This window comes from Balaenoptera borealis (genome assembly GCF_965194805.1).
Source record: "Balaenoptera borealis genome assembly, chromosome: 4".
Lineage (NCBI taxonomy): Eukaryota > Metazoa > Chordata > Mammalia > Artiodactyla > Balaenopteridae > Balaenoptera > Balaenoptera borealis.
Window position 1 is genome coordinate 59783238 of NC_138861.1, and position 27863 is coordinate 59811100.

Sequence of the window (27863 nt, forward strand, 5' to 3'; positions counted from 1 at the left end):
TATGTGTGTGTCTGTTTCTGTTTTGCATAAACATTCATTTGTATTATTTTTTAGATTCTACATATAAGTGATAGCATACAGTATTTGTCTGTCTCTGACTTATTTCACTAAGCATAATATTATCTAGGTCCACCCACAATGCTACAAATGACAGGATTTCATTCTTTTTTATGGCTGAGTAATATTCCTTTGTATATGTATACCACATCTTCTTTATCCATTCCTGTGCTGATAGATACTTAGGTTGCTTCCATATCTTGGCAAATGTAAATAATGCTGCTATGAACATTGGGGTGCAAGGAATTGCTGGGTCACATAATAGTTCTATTTTTAGTTTTTTGAGAAACTTCCATACTATCTTCCATAGTTGCTGCACCAATTTACATTCTCACCAGCAGTAAACAAGGGTTCCCTTCTCGTCACATCCTTGCTAACATTTGTTATTTGTGTTCTTTTTGATGATAGCCATTCTGACAGGTGTGAGGAGATATCTCATTGTAGTTTCGATTTGTATTTCCTTGATGATTAGTGGGGTTGAGCACCTTTTCATATGCCTGTTGGCCATCTGCATCTCCTCTTTGGAAAAATGTCTATTCAGGTTTTTTGCCCATTTTTTGATTAGGTAGTTTTGAGGGTTTTTTTTTTTTTTTTGATGTTGAGTTGTATGACCTCTTTCCAGAGGTCTTTTAATAGGGAATAGAATGATAAACTTGAGAAATATGTCCGCAATAGTAGAATTTCTGGCAAAAGAAAGAAACTCGTGAGCTAGACATTCTTTTTTAATAAGGAAGGAAGCAGCAGAACGAAAGGGTCTCCTCTATGCCTCTCTAATACTTTTACATTCATGACTTCCTGTTCTGCTCCTGCTCAAGTCCCACAACCAATTCACATTCTCTAATTATTGCTTTGCTCTTTATCTTGATAAGGCACAATAATTTTTATTTTCTAAAAGAGAAATCTTTTCCTAGTTGCTTTAGCTTAATTGAATTTCCTATTTTTTATTCTATGATTCCAGTATTCAAAATGTGTTTCTCATCTCGAAATAAAGGAAACATTTTAAGGTTAAAGATTAGGCTTGATGGAGCTTGCACGGTATAAGAGTGAAAAGAGAAAAGAACATGCAAACCAGAACATGACAGATTCCCATAAGTTTCTCTGAGAAATGCAGGAGTCATCTGCCCAATTGCAAAATCAACACTATCATTCAATATGCAGCAGGGTGATAACACGAAGTATGAGCTTGGCCAAAAACCACAAGCCCTGGAACAGGTTCAAACCAAACACAGACAGGAAACCACCCACGCAGGCATGGAGGGGTTAGGTGCTCCTGAGCACAGGCAAATGTGCCCAATGACTGACAGCTCTCCTTGGTGAGTCTGATTAGTGCCTCTGAACTTACTTACGTCTGGGGAAAAGAGTAAGTGTATCCAAAAACATTTTAGGAAAAAGTGAAGACATAAAAGATATTGTAACTTAGAAATTTAAAATATCTAATATTTTACTATTTTTAAGGGACCCAAATCCCTTAATAGTTTTAGTTATTTACTTAGCTATATTGCTGGAAACAAGTTTCAGTAAAATATTGTGTAGTATGGGTTATAGGTCGATAATTAAGACCTTATTTTTACTTAAGCATGGGAGAGTTTTAGTTAAATTGTTACTATTGGCCTCTAATACTCAAATTTTGAGTTTTATGATCTATCATTGAATGGTGTAGATTGATCTTCATACTACTTATCACCACCACTTCTACTACTACTTCTACTACTGCTACTACTATTATTACTGCTTCCTCTAGATCACATGAATAAAACATTTAACAGGTACCAGGCACTGTTCTAAGCATTTGACATATATTAACTGCAATTTATCCAACAATCAACCCTATGAGTTAGTGTTATTATTATCTCCAATTTTTAGAAGAGGAAATTGAGTCACAGAGAGATTAAGTAATTCTCTTTGTGAGTGGCCAAATCAGAATTATTACAATAACATGGAATTCCAATGATAGGAAAATTAATTTTTTATGAGAATTTTTTTCTGAAAACTTTGCTGGATCTTGGAAGTAGTCATAGAACATCAATTCACATATTCAAGTATGTATAAGGTGTCTATTATATGGCAGGGACTCTGCTGGGGATTGAAACTATCAACATGACATAGGTATCTGTCCTCATTTAAAGACGTACAATGATGAATACTCTGGTTCTATTTGAACATTCTTAAGACAGCTGTTACTCTGTGGTGACTCTTGGAGAAAGGGTTGAGCAGGAATTTCTTCCCAACCATTTCAGCCATTCTACTGACAGACTCAGCCAGGCTGGTTTCCTTGTGCTTTGCTTGTTCTTACATTTGTTGGAAAGCAGGATGTCTCTGTAGAAAGATTCCTCTTCCTTATATCTTGTTAACAAAACCATTTTGGCCGAACGTTCCTTCATGCCAATCAGCAGAAATCTGTCCAGTTAGAACCGTATGATAGTTTGACCCAGAAGAACAGTTCCTTTAAGGATGTTTTAGTAGATCCAGACCTTCCTTGTGCAAGGTCCCTCAGTTCAGCCCAGGAGAGAGAACAGGATGACTTTCTAATCAGGAATATTCCATGCCTCCCTTCTACACCTAAGACCCAGGTAAGGCAACAGAAATTTCCGTGTTGAATCTCTACACCAGCTCTCTTTGTCTTTGGTACTATGTAGGTTCTGTTCCTCGGCCCAGTGTTCTTGGGAATTAAAGATAAGTTTTAAACTCTAAACCATTGAGTGCATATCTCATAACATAATATTGATCCTAAATATACTTACACATTGTCTTGGTTTTGGTTTCTCCAGATAAAAATTTGAGGGCAAGTAGCTTGTTTGAGAAATTTATCACTTTTCTATTGACAGAATAATTCTGAGTAACAGGCAACTATTGCTGTATGTTGGGCTACAGCAATAAGCAGATATTTAGCTGAAGGATCTGCAGCATCAAGCTGATTTGAGTTTGGCTCAACTATCTTGGCTGGACTTGCTCACCTGTCTGGGGATTAACTCGCTGCCTGTTGATCTGGGAAGGCCTCAGATGGGAAGACTGGGGTGCTTTGCGAGTCTCTCATCTTCTTCCTGGGACCAGGAACAGGGCGTCTCCTTCTCATGAAGATGACAGAGGCAAGAGCAAGCAGAAAAACACAGGTATGTTTTAGAGCCTCTGCCTTGGTCACGTTGGCTAAATCACCACAGCAAAGTCACAAAGCAGGTCTAGGAAGCAGATGCCAAGACCGCCAAGATGAGATTAAACATGGTAGGTTTTTGTTATGGAAAACGGTTGTGAAAGAGAATGGGGGAAAGCGCTCGGAAACACTGGGATAGCCAGGGACCACAATGCAGGTCTGACCCTGCTGAATGAGAGAGGGAAGGGACGGGGGTGGATGCGTCCTAGACTGTCCTGCGGTCTAAAAATGCTTTGGCAATGCCACTGGGGAGTCCTCAAGACAAAAATGGCCATCAGACCCAGGAATCCTGTGTTTCCCGAGAATAGTCAGTCATTGGCTAGGAGCAGTGTCTGGGAAGCATTTCCTCTGTACAAATGTAGCAGTGAATTTTAAAGTATAGAAGCTGGGGGCTGGGACCTGTGGTCAGTTGTGCTTCATGTGGTTGGAGGCGTGTGAGGTACATTCTCATGGTTGCCACATGAGTCCAGCCTGGATTCAGAAGGTGGAAAAATATATTCTGCCTCTTTAGTGAAAGGAATGGCAAGGTGACATGGCAAAGAGTATAGGTATAGGGAAGAGTAAAGATTTGGGACCATTAATACAACTTACCATAGGAGGCGAAAGAAATACCAGCAGAGGAATGAGGGGAATGAGACAAGGAAAAGAAGCAACCAATGAAGAGGTACCAGCAAGGTAGCTCCCACTGTGGGAGACCAGACAATCCATTAGCAAAATTCTAGAAGCCAGTGTAAAAGACCTACTGCAGAAATATCCCAGCCAAGGGGAGATTGAGATGATGAGTATTTACAGTTCAGTCTGGATGGAATTTAGATTGGGGTACAGGAATCATGGAAGATAAATGTCTGGTAAATAAGGGGCCAGATAATTGAGGGTCTTGATGGCTGGGCTAAGTTTGTCATTTATTGATAGGCAGTAGTGAGAGGCATGTGAATATTTTAAAGCATAATCAGGGTTTTATATAATCCAAAGGTCAAGCTGACAGTGGAGTGCGGATGGGTTTGATCATGGAGAGACAGGAGAAAAGGGGACCAATTATGAGTCAATTATAAAAGTCTACATAAGAATTTTGAGAGCTTAACCTAGAGTAGCATCAAAAGAAATAGATAAAGGTGGATTTAATAGACATCTTGACATCACAGAGGAAGATTTGGTGAATTCATTGTGGGTGCCTAAGGGCTAGGAAAGTCAAAGATGATTGGGAGAGTGTCAGTCTGTGTGACTGAAGGAATGCTGGGGCTTAGGACAGAAATGGTAAAGCCATAATGAAAATTTATTCTTGGTGGAGGAAGACTAGTGATGTTAGATGCTTGGTTTGGTTTTACTCTTGTTAGATTGAGGTATTGACAGAACTGCCAATTAGAGACCTTTGTAGGTAGCTGGGCACAGAAAACTGCAACTCAGGTGAGAATCAGAGCTAACAATATAGAATCAGGAATAATTCCAATGGCACCAATAGCTGTGGGCAGGCGTGAAACAGGAAAGAGGTGATATGGAGATGTCCTCACAGGCTAGTAGGCCACAACACTTCCTAGATCTGACTCATCAGAGAAGAGATGACTTCTGCTCAGGACCAGCTCAGCACTTTCCGCATCTGAAGCTGGCCAAGGCATAGGAAACAATCAGCACAGAACAGAGGACCCAGGGAGGATGGATGAACTTAAGAGATTGGTCCTCTCTTCCATACAAGTCTCTATGAACCCCTGACCCTGATTGTTTTGCAGTTTTTAATCAGCCATGCCTTTATTTTTCTCTTTTTTTTCTGGCTCACTTTCAGGAATTTGTAAACCCTGTTATGAATTTGTCTTTGAAAAATAATACCTACAAGAATGCTGGTTTTCCAAGTAGTGTCAGAATTGGAGGAAAAAACTGGGATAAGTTCTTCAAGGTAACTAGTGTTTGTATTTAAACCCAGTTTGAGACTCTAAACCAAATGCAAATTCCAGTGGAAATTCCCAGGTTTCTGCCAGACAGGTTTAAGTAAGATCAGAACAACACTGGTTCTTCTGAGAGCTTATTCATGGAAGATGTTATAATCATTTGTAGTGTAGGAGGTAGTTCACTTCAAGGTCCCTAACAAAACTTCTTTGATGCTCCACATCTTTCTTGTATGCCTGGAAAACCTTCTCATGCCCACATGCCCAGCTATATCAGGCCACTTAAAGGAATTCTTTATTACATTCACAAACATGGTCAGACTAGACCCCTCTCAAGAATTCTCCCACTGTGGTTACATGTTCTCTTCCACTGAATAATACTGCATCATTTGCTCACGTTTGTGCTATGTGTCAGCTTCCTTCCCAACCAATTATGTGCTTATTAATAATTATAACAATAACTACTCTATATTAAGTATATCTTATTGCCAAGCTCTGTGCTAAACATTCTACCTATATCACTTCATTTTCATCTTTACAATAACTCTCTAAGGTAGATATTATTATTTCCATTTTACAGTGGAGAAACAGATTCATTGACATTTGTAACTTGTCAAAAGCCATAAGAATAGGAAGTGGCAAAGTTGGGATTTGAACCCACAACTTCTCATTTATTTAAATAAGAGAATATGTAAAAGTGTACATATGATAGTTGTGGAATCACCTCTATTATATTTCCTAGGTTGTTAAGTCTGTAAATTGACTGGATGTTTTGTTTTTATATGACCTCTCCAACTTGCTGGCTTCTTGGCTTATTTGCAAAAGATGTGGTGGTGGAAGATTTCCTACATAATTAGGTCATAAAGTTCTGATTACCTACCTTATTTGGTGAAGGTTTTTTTTTTTTTTTTTCCGTAAACATGTTCTTTAGTCAACTATTTCTTAAAAAACAAAATAATCAAGTACATATCATTAAGTTAAATATCTTAGCACATGAATTTGCACCTTATAAATTTGGTGTATCAAACCGTCCTATAAAAATATTTATATATTTTTTGAGAACTATGGTATGTGCAATTATATAATCAGAAAAAGGATCTGTTTCTTTTCATCTACTGGAATGACACCATGCCTTTCTAAGAAAGAAAAACTGCAGCCTACAGGAAAATGATCAAAACAGCTGGACTGACTGAAGTTGTCCAGTTTAAGAAGGGACTGTCTCTTCTCTACCAGCAGCTCAAAGTTAGCAAGTGTCAGTATCCCAGGCCAGCCTTCTCACATGGTCCTGGGGGACAGGCGCTGTTTATACATGCCTGCTACCGCTTTGGCTGCACTGTAGATCATTTTTTTTTTAATGGCCCCTCACATACTAATGATAATCATTACTTGAGATACCTGTGAAACAGTAAAGTAACAAAGATAAGAATAGTGCTGTATCATAGGCACAGAAACTTCTGCCTTTTAGGTTGTGCTATTTCTGTTTATGGAAAGTAGGGAGGATCTGATTTGGCCTGCCTTTTTGCCTTCACTGAACGTCAATGAATAAATTGACAGCAACTTAAAAATGTTAATGGCTTTTAACGGACCAGGTGATGTGAAAAGGCTAGACACAGATGTCTTCCTCTCAAGATGGGCTGGTCAAAGTACCACAGTCCAGAGTTTGGCCTTCAGCTGTGTCGATTTAGAAACCTGAGTATATAAACACAACAGAAATGGAGCTGGTTCTCGGAACAGATTTAGTTAACCTTAGAGAATAAGTTGTAAAATCAAGATGGAAATTTATTACTATATTTACTACATGCTGAATTGCAACTTTTTAAAACACTTCCACATTTTTTAAATGAAGGTGTTTCTTGTGATGGAAAAACTTATTTAATATGTGGTATATCTTTTTCTTTAATGTTCTTTTAAAATAAGTGGCATATGCTATCATCAGCAGCTTAGCACTGAGAAAATAAGGCAATTAAAATGTGAAATACAAGCCCCAGGAAGACTAGGATCCTATGGCCAGTACATTTCTTCCCAGTTTACAAGTACATAGGAAGTAAAGTTGTGATCAGGCTGTTGCCTGGGAACATGGGATCCAATCAGACAGAGTTCTCTGATTAAGCTAATTTCATGCATCCATTTCTATGATCAGACTGGAAGTGCCACTTGTTCCTTACTAGTGGCACTTGACACTAGAGACCACCTAGTGCCCATGGCAGATATGGTGGATTGGCTTTCCACATCCATTCTTACCTCCTTGTAGTGGGCATTCCTGCACTGCAGAGGTTAGAGAGGTGAAACTTACATTCCTGTTCTCTTGTATAACTAAGGTTCTGGAGGTGAAGTAGGTTCCTCCAGTGAGATATATTTGTGCAATATTTGAGAGAAATGGGAAGCTGAAGCCATTTTTATTTTCTGATTCTTTTAGCTGTTTTATGCTAATAACAACAATGCTCCAGTATCCAGTCTCTTGCTTTGAGAACCAGTTGCCATGGTGGCAGTTTTTTGACCCCTGGGTAGCTATGGTGGTATGTTCCTGAATAAAAGAGTTGCAGTGGCAATTTCTCGATTTCTTATCCTCTTGACTGAGGCAGACTCAGGTCTGTAGTGGTCTTGGGTGAGAGGATTCCATGGTTGGGTGGAGGGCTATATGATTGTAATTTCCATTTTCCTGCACTGAACCCTTCTGGTACGTTGATTTCCCTCTGATAGACACATATGTTCCTTTGTTATGTTAATACATCTAAGGGGTGAAACAATCAGTTCTGACAACTTGGGAGCCATTGTCTCCTTAGGGTAATTGTGTACCTCTATTCTCTGTCCTAGGATGTATTGATTTTTATCTTTTGGCCCTTGGAGAGCAATGTTTTTTCCAAGTGTTGGAGAGCAGCTCTTTCTTGCCTTCCTTCCTATCTACAGGAAGACATAAAAATGTACTGGGAAGATGCTTCAACACATGTTACAGATGTAGCACCCACAAGTGAGTAATGGAGAACATCACCAAATATGAAAGTACATCACAGGATGATACTATTGCAAGCATTTTGTAATTGTGAAGATTTATACTCCTTCTTACTCTACAAGTTAAATTACGTTAGACAAGAGGCATCTCTTATTTACTTTAAGTATTTTTTCCCCTCTGAAACAATTACTTTTTTTTTTCTCTTCGGCAGAAAGAAAAACAACCTCAGGATGTCAACAGTATAGAGTAGCTTAACAATTTTATGCAAGTCATAGCTGATACGGGTCATGACCATGGGAAATGATACCTGGTCATTTTATTCATATGGCTAAGGAAAATTATAATTTATAGTTAATATTTTGCACAGACTTGTTTCATCTTCCAAACACAAGGTAATATCAGAAATGATGTTTCCAAGTGAGAATTGTAAGATATGACTCTGCCTCTTTCCTCCAAAACCATCAGATTGAGCCAAGGTAAAACTATCTTTGTGACTTAATCTAGGATTTGACATGCCATCTAATATTTATCAAGAATAGTATACTGATCAACTGACCATTTGCTTCTTCTCAGGCATCAACAATTATTTCTGTCTCTTAAAACTAGATGAGACACATTGTGTCTATGATACAACAGTTCCGTTCCTTTTTATCTCCCATTGCAGCCCCTTGTTTTATCCACTCATTATATTTAATTGTGTTTAAATTAACAAACCAAGGCTAAAACCTTTCTGTTCACCAGGACAGGTAACTGTAGCTCACCTAGACAAATCTAGGCTTAATCTTAACACTAGGTCTGATGCCCCAGGCATTCAGGTACTTGTTTTAATGGTTAGAAAAGAACCAAGGGCCTTTTTATACAGCAGGGAAGTGTGGATTCAGTGACGTCATCTCAACAGGATATGTCCCCAGCTGTCTTTAATGACTCATTATAAATTCATGTTCCATCGGCATATCTAAACTTTACTTTGTTCTCATATTGTACAGTCTCTTTGGATGTTGATTACTATGCAAACTCTGTGGTTATTGAGGTTCTAAAGTTCCCTGCTTAGATCCCAAATGTCCTAGAATTCACTGAATCATACTGTATCCATTCTTTAAGAAGAAGGAGAAGATGACAGTTGAAAACTATTAGTAAGAATGTGGGTTGAAGAAGGCACAGGAGAGATTAAATAACGGAAAGCAAAAATAAATGATTTCTTCTCTTCTTCCTTCCTCTCTTCTTTGTCTGTCTTCTGTTAATGTTTGCCTTTTCCTTAACTATCTTTAGTTTATACCATCAGGTTTTCTTCCTTTTCTCTGCATTATTCTCTCTATTACTTTGGAAGCCAGGGAATATTGACCAGTAACATCATCATTGATACCATGTGCCATGATGAAGAGCAGAAAAGTAGGAGTTAAGTTTCTTCTTCATGTTTGGGCTTTTAGAGTATACAGCATGCTTGCCTCAAAAATAACCACCAGTGCCACCATTACCATCACTGAAACAGCTTATATTTGTAAAGTCTATTGTTTTCAGGAAGTTTACACTGTAATTTCTACCTCCAGTAGCATCTACCCATTTGCCTTTATTCTGTCCTTCACACCGAAGGAATCCATTCTTTTTACATTGCAAGTTTTCCAACGTTTGAAAAACGAATCATGTCTTCCATAGCGCTTGCCCCTTCAGCTAAGAACCTCATTTGGCATGCATTTAAACTCCTCATTACCCAGGTCACTTTTCTAGTTTGTCAAATTTCTTAAAATATAGTGCAGAGAACTGCAAAGACTCTTTCTCTGTTACCTTTGCTAATCCAAAAATGATACTGAAAAACATTGCAAGGTAACATTCTGTGTGTTTTCACACTTTGACATATATTGAACCTGAGGTCAACTAAAATCTCCATACCTGTTTTTACAAATCAGGTTTCTGCCATGTCCTTCTGTAAAATTTTATTTTTATCTTAAATGTAGAATTTTATTTTTATTTCCTTTAACGTTCAACTGCTTGTTTTAGCCCCAATTCCTGGTTATTAGAAACAGTTTTGAAACTTGAGCTTGTCAATTTATTAAGCTACACTTTGAATGTTGATAATATTTCAATGGCCTTGAGGATAAGAACATTGTAACTCTATAATGGGGTCCTTTGGCAGTTGTTCGGTACAATTTAATCAAATATTAACAGATTATAGAGCCATGTAGGCCAGAGAATTATATCCATTAAAGAGCATCTTTTTCTTGAAGTTTCTCAGAAAATTACATTTTCTCTGATTAAAATAGATGCTGGTCATTATACACAATATATACAGGCAAAAATAAGAAAATAAAAATCACCAGTAATTCCTCTGTTCCCACATAACCAATGATGACATCTTGGGACATATGTTCTAGTCTCTTTTCATGCATATATATCTATCTTTTAAATGAAATTATAATTGAACACATTGTTTTGTCACCTACTTTCTTTACTTAATTATCTGTCTTGTCCACTCATTACATATTTTCCTACAACATCATCTTTAATTGCTCCATAGTATTCCACTGTGAGAATATATGATTATTTTATTTAACTATTTTCCTGTTGTTGTGGGAAATAATTATATTCAATATATTATATATCCACCTACTTCTTCCCATTATACACTTGCTCCCTTGCTAGACTGAAGTTGTCTCATTCCTTCAAGTTAGTCTGACAAGAAAGACAAGATGATATCATTCAAGGAAGCTTTGTGATAGTGTTGGGCTGGCCCTATTTGTGTGTTTGCCTTGAATAATTTCTTTCTGCTCTATTGCCACTTCTAGCATATTCAAGATGGAGAACTCTGGAAGGAAGAATGAGATAGAAGATTGCCAAGTAGCTCTAGCAGATGGAAGTAGAGAGATTTGATGGACCTTCTCTCCTTTCATTAAAAAATTTGGAGTGCTAATTAACAATAGTGTTTTATCTTCTGAGGAAAAAGCATAGTGCTTTGAGTATCTAAAAGTTATTGAATTTGGGGAGTTGCAATGGAACAATTGATGATGGGGTCTTGTTTTTTAGTTCCCTGTTTCTGTGAAGGAGCATCCAGAAACTCAGAAATCATCCTTGAATGCTCCTTCTCTTTGACTACCTCCTCCCAATAACCAATCCACCACCAGGTCCTGTTTCTTGCAATTTCTAAGTGTCTTTCACATCTGCCTACTTCTCTCCTTCCCCACAGACACCATCTTGTCCAAACCAGGAGGAATGCACTTTCCTCACTAGGAGTTTAATCATTGCAACCTAGCCCCTCCCACTCCCACCTCTTCCCAATGTTGTGGCCAGGATGCTGTCTTTAAAGCACAGGTCTCATCATGTCCTATCTTCCTTAAAGCATTTCAATGACTGCCCAGTGTTGTGAAGGTAACACGTCCCATAAAGCCCAAGCAATCCGTGGTCTGAGACACAGTGTAATGTAGGAGTTAAGGGCATGGACTCTGGAGCCAAGACTGCCAGGGACCAATTCCCACCTCTAACACTCACTAGCTGGGCCATCTTGAGAAGTTACCTACCTTCTCTATGCCTCAGTTTCTTCATCTCTAGGATGGGACTAATAGTGGTCCCTCCCTCATAGGTTTTTTTAGGAAAAATTTAAAAGTTAATATTGTAAAACTCTTTAAAAACCTCCTATAAGCATTGTAACTGCTCTTGTAATTCTCTGTTGTCCCTTCTAGCATATTCAAAGTGGGGAACTCTGGCTACGTAAGTGTTAGCTATTATTGTTATCTATTCGGCTTCATCTCCCACTAAATCCTTCCCTTCCTTCCAGCTCTCTAGGTTCCTGGGTTTCCCTGAGTTCCTCAGAAGCACCGGGGTCCGTCCTGTCCCCGCCCCTCCCAGCATGCTCCCCTTCCTCTCTGTTCCCTCCCTGAGCCTAGAGACCCCTGGCCCTGCCTTCATCATCTGCACTTCCTGACCCCTGAGACTAGGACCTTCCCCTCTTATTCCTTCTCTTGTGATTATCTGATTAATGTTTACCCCTTCTGATATAGAGGAGGTAGTAGTCTGTTTCACTGACCTCTGGAGCTCCTGTGCCTAGCACAGTGTTTGACACAGAATACCGCTAGATAAATATTTGTTGTGCTTTTGCCTATAAACTTCTTTCATGTATATCACATCATACCAGCCTGTGGCATCAAAACGCATATAATCAGCAACTAAGCCACTGGACTCTGGCGCTTTCACAGCAAAGCCTGAAGCTCAAGGGCAGTTTTGAATTTCTGTTTCTCATTTTTTAGGAGTAAAAAAAGTTTGGGAATCCCACAGACATTTATTTTTATGTTCAAACAAGTCTTACAGAGTAGTAAGATCTTCTAAGTGAATTATTAGGGATTATGAAAATTTGAGATTCATGAATTAAAATTATTATGCTTCTAAAACTGAAGAGGATGCAAATTTAATATTTTCCTAAGGAGCCTCACTAACAAGCTGTACTTGGTAAGAACTTCAAATACATACCCAGGTCATTGGAATTTCCCAAATTTTCAGAGAAGAGTCTCTGATCTCATTGTATTAGCGTTGTTTTAAGTTAGTCATGATTTTCAATTGCTCCTGTTATTGTATTGTTTAATTTAGTTGTTGAATTATGCTTAGAATACACTTTTCACAGTGGCTTTGTTGCTGCGTAAGTTGCTGAAATGCTACTATTTTGTTGTTCTTTTGTTCCTCTCCAGTTCTCTATTGCAAAGTTTTTTCCATGGCAGAATCTGTGGAGTAGATTGGTCATATTTTCTTCTTTCTCCCTCTTAGCTAAGTGGGTCCTGGTCAAAAAAGTTTGAGAAATTCTGCTCTTGAACAGGGCTTAGAGAGAAGAGTGACTGTCTCTGCAGGGAGCTGGGGCTGGGAGGTTCTGGGAATCAGATCTAAATTGAAAGTGGGAAAAAAACTTGGATTAAAGTTTAATTTTACTCATGCAAAATTTGCATTCTATTCTAAAATCAACCAACACCTATGATACTCTCAAACTGGGTATTAAAAAAAAAGTTTTATTTCCAATTAAGTACCACTGGATACAATCAATGATTCCCTAGGGTGGGCCATTTCATCTTGTAACATTTGTGCCCCCAAGATGAGTACTTGATTTCCTTCTGCTTTTCACAAGTCTGGAAGATGAAAATGGCAATGGACAGAAAATGGAAAATAATTAATGTTCGTGTGAAAAATTTATTCTCAGCTCACTAAAATATATTAGGTCAGTACTTTTTTTGTTTTTTTAGTTAAATGATAGTTTTATTTCAAGGGTTCTGAAGTTTAAAATTTAGAAGTATAAGACTATGTTTAAGACTCTGGTGATAATCTGTCACAGAATTTACCAAAGAAGCCTCTGGTTCTCATAGACTCTAGCCTCCCTTCTTCTATGACTTCATTTTGATGAGTCTGAGATATGAATGTAATAGTTTCTGATAGACATTATAACTGTTGGAAGACAAGGAAAACATAAATGAATTCAATTAATAGATAATCATCAAGTCCTATTTACTCTAATTTCTAACTCTTCCATCAACAAACATTTTACAATGCTTTAAGGTCATTTGGCATCTCTCATTCATACATCTATTATCTTTTTCATTCATTAATTAATTTTTTCACAAAGCAGTGCTCCAGATGCTGTGGATAATAAAATACATGGATGATGTAGTCCCTGTCCTCTGCAAGCTTACAGTATAATATTAGTACATTTGATCTTTCTAAGTTTCAGTCCTTCCACTTATATTCTCCTCTTCCTATCTCTCTTTGTTTGAACCTTTCAAAAGCAGCTAACTCCAACCCAACAAAAAAATACATAGTTCAGGGAAAAGTATTTTGGTCATGATTAGGATTGGGGGTTGAGGACAGAAATAATGATGAACTCGTTTTTTCTCCACAGAATAGGGAAATACGTTAAAAATGAAAATATAATTTGGCTTAATAATTATAAAATGATAAAAATAATTAACATTTCTAATCACTTTACATATATTAACTTTTTTCTGCCTAACAATAACCCACGTGGTGAGCACTGTTATTGCCAATAATTTGTAAATGAGGAAGTAGGCATATTTGATAAAGGTTGGAAATTAGCACCAGGGACTGAGGAAAAAAATGTCAGTTTTATGATTGTTCTTTTCTTTTTTTAAAAATTAATTAATTAATTAATTTATTTTTGGCTGTGTTGGGTCTTCGTTTCTGTGCAAGGGCTTTCTCTAGTTGTGGCAAGCGGGGTCCACTCTTCATCGCGGTGCGCGGGCCTCTCACTATCCTGGCCTCTCTTGTTGCGGAGCACAGGCTCCAGACGCGCAGGCTCAGTAGTTGTGGCTCACGGGCCCAGTTGCTCCGCGGCATGTGGGATCTTCCCAGACCAGGGCTCGAACCCGTGTCCCCTGCATTAGCAGGCAGATTCTCAACCACTGTGCCACCAGGGAAGCCCGATTGTTCTTTTCTTAGAATCAGTGTTAAAAAAATGTCTTGACAGTAGACCTACAAGTTAGGGGGTCTTTTTTGGACCTTTAGTAACTAAATCCTTTAGAAAAAGTAGGAGGGAATTTGACTTACAGTAAATAGTATTGCAGAGTTCTTGTATTTGCTTTAGCATTGGTCCTACTAAAGGCAGTCCAGGAGATCCATGAGATCACAGGAAGACATGAAGCCTTAAGGAATCAAGTTTCAATTCAAGTCATTACTGGGTAGAAGTCAATGGAAGAATTCCTATGCAACTTGTTTCAGCTTTTTAAAGAGATAGTCTTAAACAAAGAAGTATTGTGTTAAGCTCAAAGAAAGAGAGGTGAAACAAAATTTTCATAAAGGATATGAATTCTAAGACTCTTCCTTTTCATATACATTAATACAACCTCTTATTAACTACAGCAGATCCGTTTTCAGCAAAAATCTGCAAACAAGTATGTCAGAATGATAAGAAAAGAAAAGAGCGGCTTTTCTGTTGTTTTGAGTTTAAGGGGGAAAAATTCAACCAGAAAAATGGGGGGAAATGTTGACTTTAGTCTTCAGCTATTGTGACCATACCCATGATTACTATGGCAACAGGTAGTAAAACAATGACATAGTCTCAGTTTGAGTGCCCTGTTTAGGAAACTATTCACAGCCCGCACAGCTCAAAGGGCTGCCTCTCTGTCTCCCTTTCCTGGCTAAGTGGCTATTGAAAGAGAAAAACCACAGAGACAATCATCAGTATCAGAGACAATATTGATTAATTAAATCATATATTTATTTATTCATTCATTTATTCAGCAAATATTTACAGTCCAGCTGCCTAGAAACACTTTCCCTAGAGGTAAGGTCAGTTCTTAGAGAAAGCTTGATTTACTGCTTGATCTGTTTTGTCCCTAAAGAGGCTATCTAAAAATAATGATGCTTCTTTTCAAGTTTCTTAAAAAAAAAGTTCCTAAAAGTTCATCGGCTTGCTCCATCCATATTCGCAGGCTATTGGGGCAATAAAATGACCTGACAACATTTTTTTCTAGAACTTCTGAGTCTGTTGAAAGTTGGGCCCCTGAAAGAGTGGAGTCTGCTGAAGTCACCAATAGCGAGTTCCCAACTCAAGCTCTCTTTAAGCTCTCTGAGCATGATTATTCTTACCTAGTAAAGGCTTTTGATTTAGTTTTTAATTCTAAAGTGCAAAAGAGCTTATATTCCCAAGAGCAAAAGTGAAATGAACAAATAAATAACATGCCTAATATACATAACATGCCTTAACATTTATATTAAATTGATTTCCAAAAATGTTCTTGCATTTTTATTTTTCTCCATTTCATTTTTGATACTGTTGGAAAGGAAAAAGTAAAACTGTCACTGTGGATGACATGATTTTATATAGAAAACCCTAAAGACTCCACTAAAAAAAACTATTGGAAATTATAAACTAATACAATAAAGTTGCAGAGTGAAAAGTCAATATACAAAAATCCGTTGTGTTCCTATATTCTACCAGCAAACTAGCAGAAACAGAAATTAAGAAAACACTCTCATTTACAATCTCAATGACAAGAATAAAATAGCTAGGAACAAATTTAACCAAGGAGGTAAAAAACCTGTACACTGAGATCAATAGGACATTGTTGAAAGAAATTGAAGAAGATACAAAGAAATGGAAAGATAGTCCATGCTCATGAAATGGAAGAATTAATATTGTTTAAATGTTCATATAACCCAAAGCAATCTACAGATTCAGTGCAATCCTATCAAAATCACAATGACATATTTTTACAGAAAAAGAACAAAAATTCTAAAATTTATATGGAACTACAAAAGACCCCAAATAGCCAAAGCAACCCTGAGAATAAAGAACAAAAAGGGAGGTATAACACTCCCTGATTTCAAATTATACTACAAAGCTAGAGTAATCAAAACAGCGTGGTATTGGCAGAAAAACAGACACACAGATAAATGGAACAGAAATAAATCCACCCTTATATATACAACTAATTTACAAAAAAGGAGCCGAGAACATACAATGGAGAGGGGAAAGTCTCTTCAATAAATGGTGTTGGAAAAACTGGACAGCCACATGCAAAAGAATGAAACTATCTTACACCATACACACAAAAAATTAAGTCAAAATGGATTAAAGACTTGAATGTAGGACCTGAAGCCATAAAACTCACAGGAGAAAACATGGGCAGTATGCTCTTTGACATTGGTCTTAGCAATTAGTGTCCTTTTGGATCTGTCTTCTCAGGCAATGGACACAAAAGCAAAAGTAAACATATGGGATTATATCAAACTAAAGAGCTTCTGCACAGCAAAGGAAACTATCAGCAAAACAAAAAGGCAACCTAATGAATGGGAGAAGATATTTGCAAATTATGTACCTGATAAGGGGTTAATATCCAAAATGTATAAAAAACTCATACAACTCCACAACAAAAACCAAACAACCCAATTGAAAAATGTTCAGAGAATCTGAATAGACATTTTTCCAAAGAAGACATATAGATGGCCAACAGGCACATGAAAAGATGCTGAACATCACTAATTATCAGGGAAATACAAATCAAAACCACAGTAAGATATCACCTCTCACCCACTGGAATGGCTATTATCAAAAAAGAAGAAATAACAAGTGTTGGAGAGGATGTAGAGAAAAGAGAACCGTTGTGCACTGATGGGGGAAATATAAATTGGAGCAGCCACTGTGGAAAAGAGTATGGAGGTTCCTTAAAAAATTAATATGATCCAGCTATTCCACTCCTGGGTATTTATCTGAAGAATAAGAAAATGCTAATTCAAAAAATATATGTGCCCCTATATTCATTGCAGCATTATTTATAATAGCCAAGATACGGAAACTACCTAAGTGCCCATTAACAGAGGACAGGATAAAGAAGATGTGGTATATATGCACAATGGAATACTACTCAGTCACAAAAAGATAAAAATCTTGCTATTTGTGGAAGAATAGATAGACTTAGAGGGTATTATGCTAAGTAAAATAAGTCAGACAGAGAAAGACAAACACTGTGTGATCTCACTCACATATGGAATATTAAAAAAACAAAACAAACAAACAAACAAAACAAAAACAAACACATAGGTACAAAGAACAGATTGATGGTTACCAGTGGGGAAGGAGGGTGGGCATGGGGGTCAATAGGTACAGGGGTCAATCTATGATGATGAATGGAAACTAGACTTCTGGTGGTGAGGACACTATAATGCACGCAAAAGTCAAATTATAGTGATGTACACATGAAACATATATAATGTTATAAGCCAATGTTACCTCAACAACAGCAATAAAATCAAATCAAATCATGTGATTCCAGTGGGGGAAAAACAAACAAACATGAGAACCTGCAGATATATTTTGTTTGACCTGTATTGTGTTTTTAAAATTCAGAAGTTTCACTTTAAAAACTCCACACTTTTGAACTCTATGGAGAAAGAAATCTGGCCACGGCGAGTTCATGTAACAACTTTACAGCAGTTTGTTAAACTAAGTAGTTGTTTTTCCTTTAGGATGCGACACATATAGCAGTTCACCCCAGACCACTACCTCATGTCTTATACTTGGCCCATTTCACCCATTTAAACCATCTACTGTGTTTCTGTAAGCATATGAGTTTCAAAACCATGGTATATTACTTAATCTGATCCAGGGATACCTCTAGGGGAAATGGAATAAAGGAGATCTTTTCTGAGACCCACATTAACTACGGGGGTGGGGAGAAATTCACCCAGGATAAAGAAAATACTAGATTTGATGTGAGAGTGCTTACAGCTACCTGTACAAGCTATATGGAGGCTACACACGGAGAGCTCACTCTAATATCTCCACCCCATCCTTTTCCCTCTATTCTTAAGCAAAGTGAATGTAAGTTCAGAAGTGAATATTAATCAGAAATAAATCTGCTGGGGGCCCATGCATAACATTGTAATCAATAAGTTCATTAAAAAGTGAGGGGAAAAATAAGCAAAAGAAAGATGAAGTAAATATATTAAAACAATATAAATACAAGGAGTCCTCATATATTAATTCTCCAAAGTTTTGTAGAGATTATAAGCACCATGAACAAAAAAGAATTCTTAGAACAGATAGTTCAAAGAAGTGATTTTAGAGCAACAGAAGAGATGGTAAAACACGGTAGCAGAGCTCAAGAAAAATGTGGAAGGGAAAAATAAATAAACCATTATAGAGATAAAAACCAAATAAGACAACAAAAATTTAATTAACATGACAAAGTGGAATCATGAAAAAGACAAATATGCTTGAAGAAATCACACAAAATGATATAGAAAAGAACAATGATATAAAAATGATTAGAGAGAAGAGGACAACTATGGGCAAAGGAGAGTCAACATTCATAAAATTATTTCCTGAGGGAAAAAGGAGAACAAATGACCAGAAAACACAGAGAAATCATTCCAGAAAAAAAAATGTTAGTGAATCTACACATTGAAATGCCATTATACATTGTTGGAAATACTGATAGAGAATGATAAGCACTAGGACATATCCTAGTGAAGTTCCTTTATTTCAGTGATAATTAATCATATGTGCATCCCCATAGAAAAAGCACATCACATACAAAGGGGGAAAGTCACGTTGGTCTCAGGTTTTTTTCATAGTGACATGTATTTCCAGAGACAATGGAGCTAAGTCATGAGGAAAAGAAAGTGTGAGTCAAGGATTTTACAATCAGATACGTGCTAAAATATATAGGTCAGATACAGTCTCAAACAAGCAAGATCTTAGAAAATACAGCATTCATTAATTACTTTATTTGTGAACATAATCTAGTGGTCCTGACCCCCATATAGTAATATTTTCTTTGCTGACTGCAATTTTGCCAAAACAAAAATAGGTAAGCACTGAGTGAAGGCCTAAGTGCTACATTAGGCTCACTTGTCCTCAGTAACTGACTTCTTGAACTGAGAACACCACGGCATTTTTAAGTGTAAGTAGGCACCAAGGACAAGTCTTTGGCTTTAGTTTGAGTCAGTTGGTAAGTCTATTGGAAGTAAATAGGAGTGCCGTTTCATCTTCATAACCGCAAAAACACTGGAGTCTCTCTACAGTGTTTCATATAGAGTTCACACCATGGGGTTACATTTTAGGAATTTTAAAAATCAGTATATTTAGTGTTTAAGAGCACAGCCTTTGGGATCTGTAAAGGTGGTATATAGCTCTGTGATGTTGGTTAAGTAACTTAACCTCTCTAAGCCTCAATTAGTCTTAAAATGGAGGTAATAATATTGTGGTCAAATATTAATCAAGTGAGTGTACAGAAAGCACTTATCAGAGGACCTGGAACAGAGTAGATTCTCTGTAGTCAGTTGCCCTTTTGCATGTTATAACTTAGACTGAGTCTATAAATTGGACTTGTTTTTACCGTCAAAAGTACCAAAACTTATTTACATAAAAAGCAAGATAATGATTGTATTTTAAAACTCAGTCCTTCTGATCAACAAACATTTGGACACCTAGTCTCTGTTAGACCAGAGTTAGATGGTAATGGTACAAAGATGAGTAACATGTGATCTCTAGTTTTAAAAAGATTGTGGTCTTAAAGGAGAGATAACCACATACCCAGAATATTCTAATATTATATTCTAATATAATATGGAGATTATTAAAGGAGACAGACATAGAGTTTCTCATTCGTGTTTCTCAGAGCATCATTTGTAGAACATCTTATCAAAAGTACCAAAACTTGCTTAAGAATCACCTGAGGCCTTTGCTAAAATGCAAATACTTACTTTCATTTTTTACCACTGACGCAGAGGGAATCGCCACGTTTAACAGGTGATTCTTGCTCCTAAAGCTTGGAGCACCCACTGGTTTGTAGGACCACAGAGGAAACGTTCTTAGCTTAACCCAGAGGTTCAGGAATGACATCTCAGCTGAGTCTTAAGAGTGAATAGAAGACAGCTAGGTGAAAAGAGGCAGTGAGAGCTTTCAGGGCTCAGGGCTCAGAGCAAGACAGATGTGGCTGCAGGCAGAAGTGGTGTGGCGTGGATGAACAGTGGGGTATTGGGGATCACTAGAGCTCCCAGTGTCATGGGGCATTGGGAGAGGGCAGGAGAGTGTGGTCATCAAATATAATGGAAGTGTAGATTCTTGGCAAATCGCCTCTGTATGGTTTTTACCTTCTCCTCATGACTTTTCCTTGTCTCACGTATTGAACCATCTACAAATCATGCCTATATCAGGGCTTCTCCTGAATCACTAAGGAATAGTAGGATAACGGAGTAGAAGAGACACAAGGGATTTTGAAATATCCTAAATTTTCCCTTTTGCTTCTAGATAGATTCGATTTGAAAACAAAAGAGGGTATTATTCGATGCTCATTTTTTATCTCTCGGTTCATAATAACCCAGCAGGTCTTTCAAAGCATAGTAGCAGATGCTAGCAGACCAAGAATTCCACTGGTGATAATATCAGGTGAGTTAGCATTCTGTAGGTTCTTACAGCTTGGTCCATGAAGTGTGGCAGCCTGCACCTTTTCACTCTTACTGAGATTTCTCATAAGCTGGGATGCCTCAAAGATAGAATATGTCACACCTTCCCTTGTTGGGATTGCTTCACTGTCCCATGATCCACCTTCTGTAGTCTATAGAATTCTCCTTGTAGTGAACGACCTTGGTTCCTTCTTAAGAACTGAAATCTACGAGCAGGGAGACTGTTAGAAGTTGTGGTTTCATCAAGGGGAATGAGACACAACCCAAAAGCAATGGCCAGACTTAATTGTGTCCTCTCCTAACGATACCACTCCCAGCGGTCTTTGATCCTCAGGGAAGCATGTTTGCCTTGGACCCAGCATTTGGCATTGATATAAATGATTTCTATCTCAGGATTTAGTGAAGAGATTAATAATCTCCCAGCTTGGTGAGAAATGCTGTGCTTTATATATAAGGTCAACAATTATTAAATTCCACTGGACATTCCTGAATAGGAAGAACAGCAGTGACAGATCTTTATCTCTGCTTATCTACCCAATGTAAACTGGACTCTCATGGTTGGAATGCCAACACCCAGTGCTGAAACATTAATTAACTCTTTGCTAACATCTTTCAAATTCTCTGGGGACATCTTATCGTTTGTTTCTGTTAAAAAAGTTTTAAAAAACAACATCAATAGAAATCAAAAGGATATAAAGCTTACCCTTAATGACACCCTCCAATTATACTACATTTATTTCTTGTAATATTATGTTGTAATTGAGTGATGCCAGCAGATGTATGATTCATGAGTTTTGCTCAGTTTTTAATCATACGAAACTTCTGATTAACAATCAATTTATTATTTCCACACCCCTGCACACAAATTATTTCTCTAAGGCTTTTTATATTAATCAGAGCTCATGTTGCAACTAACAGAAATCGAGTCCAAAACATCTTAAACTTTAAAAAAGGAGTTTTTTTGGCTTATATAACTAAAAGGTTTAGAGTCAGATTCAGGTATCAGTTGGTTCAGGGATTCGATAGATTTTATCCAGAATTTCTTTTTTTGCCTAGCTTCTCAGGTTTGTGGCATATGTGTTTGTGTGTGCTGGTGGTGGTGGGAAAATGTGTGCAGGGAGTGAGTGTGTGTTTGTCAAATTCTCAGCTCTGTTTTCATCACCAATGGCTTTAGTACATTGACTAAGAATGAATTTTATCTATGATTTGGATTAAGGAGGGAGAATGCTACTTCTGGCAAATGGAAGAAGGGCATAGAAGTTCAAAACAAAATGTCCTGGGGAAGCTACAAATAGGTTGGTGTGGCTGGAATGCAGGGTTCCTGTTGGGGAGTAACAAGATGGATGGACAGATGCCATATAAGAATGGGCTCTGCAAGTCTTGATAAAGGACTATAGATGTTCTTAGGTCAGTAATAGGGAGTCTCTGAGCACTGAAATATCATAAAACTTGGCCTTTAGTAAGATTATTCTAGTACTAATATGGAGAGTGGATTTAACAAGGTTAAAACAGGGAACCAGGATTGCCCAGGGTGAATAATGAAAGATAATGGGGATCTGAATCTGATAGAAAAAAATGGAGGTATAGAGAAGGGAAAAATGTTAAATATCTTGACAAGTTGAATATTCAGGGTTTAGTTGTAGATTAGAAGTTAGAAGTGAAGGAATAGAAGCAATCAAGGGAGAGAGAAGAGGTATAAAACTACTTCTGGGCTTCCAACTTGATGAATGGCAGTCCATTCAGAGATAGGGAAAATAGAACTAGGAGCAGATTTTTGCTGGAGTTGAAGGGTGTTAAGAGACAGATATCCCAGTATGGAGCATATCATCCTGCAATAAACTCAGGTGAAGACCAGCAAGCATCACCTGTCATCGGCTCAAACGCTCATGCAGAAGAGGAAACCTGGGTGCTCTTCCTCTCAGGGTGCTGCACGGGGACGTGCTTGCGCTGGGGTGCGGCTGAATATTCTGTAGGACTGGGATCCCGTGGAGGGACCCTACTCTCATGAGGCTCTTCTTTTTACTTGTACAAAACTGAGAGCAACTTTATGGGAGAAATGAACATTTGGGGACAGAGGTCAGGTAGTCAGAGCTTACCACGCAGATTTGTTGAGGGGTATATCCAAGGAAGATTTCTGAAGTTTTATCTCATCGATAAAACCTGAAGTGTTTGGACTTCTTATTAATAGGAAAGATGACTTTCTTTTAAGTCACAGGAGTAAAATACACCTGAGTGTTTGAGATGTGAGCCCCATCTACTACTGCATAGAGCATTTCATACAATTTTTCATTACCATAAAATGAGGCAAGGACCCTCCCTGACCAAGAGGGGTGCATAATTATATACTGGCAGAGGCTAATATAACAGGAAAGATACTGGAAAAGCAATACACCTCAATTCAGTGACAGATTTGCTGAGCCACAAAAATTACCTGTGTTTTCATTTCTCCTTGTGGGTGATTAACTAGGACGCCATGTTTAAAGTGTCACAATCCTGTTTAACCACATTTGAAACATGACTGGTTACTACCCTCATCTCTTTTAGGAGGCAAATTAATTCTCTTTTCTCAAGCCCAGCCCCTGATACCAGCAGATATTGTGTGTAAAATGGGTTACCAAGGAGAGAGTATTTTCTTATTATGAGGCTAATAAAATGCAGTTTAGTATAAGCCCCATAATCACAAAGATTCCATGAAAAATTGTTTTGCCTTTATTTTTGGAGAGTGGAATTTCCTTGTGTAAAGCTTATGGGGCTATTCCGAAAGCTGATGGTGATTCATTCCTGTGTGTCCAACATTGTGCAAACAGATAGCATAGGAAATGAGACTGACGTTCAATATGAACATATGGAGATAAGAAAATAAAGGCGTATATAACTTGACATTGGATTTTTTTACAGAACGTTTGAGTCACTTCACTTATAAAATTCACTTCTCCTCTTTTTTAGTTGATATCCTTTCTGCTCTAGAAAGTGGCAATGACATAGAGAGTATCACCGGTGAACCCCTAACACCCAATGTCAATTCCTGAGATATGAGCAAAAGTCTAAAGACAAAGGAAGATAAGGAGGTTCTGCTATACTGATTAACTCCCAAGCTTTTACTCAGAGTATAAATGGAGAAAAGAAAGCTCAATCTTGTTGCATTGAACACTATATGGCATTAAACAAAGGGGAACAAAGAGGTTAAGTGAACAGCGTGGGTAACTACTGAAACTTGTTTGTCATTTCTCCCTGTCCACAACCCAGCTCTAAGGTGTCCTGGAAGTGTTCAGTCTCCAGATGATTGTTAATGAAGATGAGATACAGCTTAAAAGTAATGTCCGCAACTCAGCTCTAAGGTGTCCTGGAAGTGTTCAGTCTCCAGATGATTGTTAATGAAGATGAGATACAGCTTGAAAGTAATGTCCCCCAATAAGAGGAATTATTTTAAGGGTGACATTTTTTTCCAAACCTTCCTTTCAAGTGGCCTCTTTTCCACATATGATTAGTAACAGGCCACTCCACTGCCCTGGTGGCTGGTCTACGAGGATCCAAGTGTTTTGTTTTCTTCCAGGCAATGTGTATTTTAGAACAAATTATAAAGTAGGAAATTTGTGAAGGTTTTGGAAATTGCGGAAAGCCAGTAAAGGAGACATTCCTAAGCCTTCCAAATCATAAATTATGTATATATTAAAGCTACATAAATAAAAGAATTTTATTTGGGTATTTGGATTGCATGCTCTTGAAAAGTCTCAATTTTGTTAATATTCTAAGTTGTATGAAAGGCTATTATAAGTTTTTTTAAAATTTTTCATAGTGCTGTGATTCTCCAGCTGACAGATAGAATCAAAGCATAATTACCTTAATGTATTTTCTAGTCACTATTGAATCTCTGTCTAATTTCCACAATTATTGGCCTTAAATTCCAATACCAGTTCATACAGCCTTAGGGGATTTAAGCTAATTTTAATGTTCATCCAAGCAAGACAGAATTATGCAGATATTCTATTGGAAAAAAGTGCCCATAATATATTATAAAACTAAACTATGAGTTCTAATTGTCATGATTTGGGGTTTAATGGGCAACACTGCTGCCCTCTATTAGCAGATACTTAAAAACTTCATAGAAAATAAAAAGTCATGGGTGCTCACATGAAAAATATCAAGTATGTGAGCTGAAATTACAGTGAAGATGATGAACAACAAATTCAAGATTAGAGAGCTCACACAAAAACCATCATTGCAAGATCATATTTGTCTTATAAAGATTTCCCATGTAGAGAAAAAAAACAATTAAGCATGCGTTACAGGTTGAATTGTGTCTCCCCACAACTTCCTATGTTGAAGTCCTAACCCCTAGTACCTCAGAATGTGATTTTATTTAGCAATAGGGTCATTCCAGATGTGATCAAAGTTAGGATGAGGTCATACCACAGTACTGTGGGTCCCTAATCCAATATGACTTACAAAAAAGAAAAGTTTAGAGGCAGACACACTCACAGGTAGAACACCATGTGAAGGTGAAGGCAGAGATTGGGGTCATAAAGCAGAAACTAAGGACTGTCAAAAATTTCCAGTGAACCACCAGAAGCTAGGAGAGAGGCATGGAACAGATTATATCCCTCATAGTCCTCAGAGGAACCAACCTTACCAACATTTTGATTTTGGATTTCTAGCCTTTAGAACTGTGAGGCAATACATTTCTGTTGTTTAAATAGAACTTTCACAGTTTGTAGTGCTTTGTTGTGGCAGCCCCAGCAAATACAGCATGCTTTTGAAATTAAAGACTCACACCTACATTTTCTGAAAAGAGTGAGATAGTTTTCGTGGTCTTCTCTGTGTCAATTTGTTTATCCCTTTAAATCAGGAGTCTCTAAGTGTGCCAGGAAGAGTCACGTAGCTCCTCTGAAAAATGTCATAAAATCCAGCTCTCTTCAGGAATATGAGTTTCTAGTGAATTAGAAAATGCAGTTAGAGAAAGAGTGATGCCAATATCTTCCAGTGTCCTGGGACTAGTGGCTTCTGGCCATAATGCTGAACTTGAGCTTGGGTGATTTTTATACCACAATCCTTCTCTGTGGCCTACAGGCATTTGAATTCAAAATCTGAACATGACAAGAATTCTATCAGTATGGGACATGGAGAGGAGGTTATATAATGAGAAATAAATATTAGGCTGGCCTAAAGTATCTTTTCGCTAACATTGAATTCTAGAAAGCAACAAGGAAATGTTGCATCATTTTGATGGAAAAGTATGTGATCCCCACATTTCATATATAGTGAATTGTTCATACAACTAGAATATGAAGGTATAATGCCAATGAAAAGAAAAAATCTCCAAAAAATTGGTAATGCTTGTGGTAGATTGTATTTTCCAGTGACACATGCAACAGTATTGCCTCTTGAATATAGGTGGGATTTTGACTTGCTTGTAACAATTGAAGTGCAATGAAAGTGAGGCTGTGTGAATCCTGAGGCCAAATCATGAAAGATGATACAGCTTCTGCCTTGTTAATTGGGACTTTGGCCTTGGAACTCTTTGTTACCATATAGGAAGTTTGACTCATCTGAGCTGTCCTTGCTGTGAGGAAGCCCAGGCCACATGGAGAGGCCACACAAAGGCGTTCCAGCTCCGAGTGTCAGTTGAGAGTTCTAGACTGAGCTGCCATTTGAATTGCCAGACATGACTTCAGATGATTTCAGTCCTCAGCCTTTGAGTTTGCCCAGCTGAGGGTTTTCAGAAATGTGGAACAGGAAGAAGTCATCTGAACTATGTCATTTAAAATTCCAAACCATAGAACTGATGATAAAATAAAATGGCTCTTTTATGACATTAAGTTTCGCAGTGGCTTGTTATGTCACAACAGTAACTGGAAAAGTAGCTTGGTGAACATTGCTTCTTGTGCAGAAGTCCCATATGCGTGCTTTGAAATGTTTCTTTCTCTTTCATCTACAGTCTTGCTGGCAAGCAATGTATTATTTAGGAGCTATTTATTAACCTTGGAAGAAAAAAGAAAACATTTCTGATTTGTTCTTCCTTCCTTCAAGAGGGGTTTCTACAGTTCACTACTCTTGAGGGTCTCTCTCAAAGCCTCAACTTTTAAGACCTAAATCTTCATAGATACAATCATGTCCTTCTCTTAAGCAAAAAATGTGCATTTTTATATACATTTATGTGTTACTTATTTACTATTTTGGCATAAAAACTTTCTTTTTATTTTCTCAATAATATAACTTAAATTAGACTACTGCAAGAAAACTGTTATTAATATTTTCAGATATCTTATGTAATTTTCTCAAGTTTTCTTAATACATAAGTAGTTTAGGATTTTAGGTCTCTTGGTTTAACAAAGTGGCTTTGCTACTATTAATGTCTAGGAATGTTAGGTCATTTTTACTAAAAATAAGTTTGGTTGGAACTTAGAACATGAAATATGGTGTTCACCATTGGTTTTCAAGTTTTTCTCTTATTATTTTAGATGTAGGGCACTGGTATTATATAGATTTCTTCCTTAGTGCTTGAGGCACATGAGAGAATACCCAACTTTTGGAGGCATTAAGAAGAAATTAGAGGAAGGTGTTTGCTTTTAAGCCTTGAATTTTCTTTGTGTATACAAATATAGTAATTAAATAAAGTTCTCTTTCTTTATTGTAACCAATTTCCTGTCTATAGTGGCAGATCTCTTTTATCTTAGAAGTTGTATTCACTGCCCAGACTTACATTCTAGGAAGCCCAGGACAGTCAATGGTAACTATTAGGGTAATTTTTTATTGCTATTTACAGATGACCTCAGACTTTTACTTCAGTCTCTTTACAGAGTACAGGATACTAGTACAATTACATTGTGTTTACGTCATTGGGCGTTCTTGAGAAAAGGCTTTATCTGTCTCGTGTCAACGGATGATTTTCCCCAATAGAAAGGATAATTAGATCAGAAAGAAATCTCAATTTCCAGGGGGC

The 27863-nt window shown here is 37.4% G+C and overlaps 1 protein-coding gene and 1 long non-coding RNA gene across 2 annotated transcripts in view; one reads left to right on the plus strand and one right to left on the minus strand.

The window, feature by feature from the left end:
* LOC309627970 overlaps positions 1-27863 on the minus strand; it is a 749424-nt gene that overhangs the window by 580422 nt on the left and 141139 nt on the right. The window lies entirely within an intron of this gene.
* The window catches only part of LOC309627937 (uncharacterized protein), a 68494-nt gene that overhangs the window by 5307 nt on the left and 35324 nt on the right, over positions 1-27863 (plus strand). The window contains exons 3-4 of the mRNA XM_082390340.1: positions 2883-3143; positions 4983-5093. Coding sequence (XP_082246466.1) covers positions 3129-3143; positions 4983-5093 — 126 coding nt within the window. The 5' untranslated portion in view covers positions 2883-3128. The remainder of the gene's footprint in view (positions 1-2882; positions 3144-4982; positions 5094-27863) is intronic.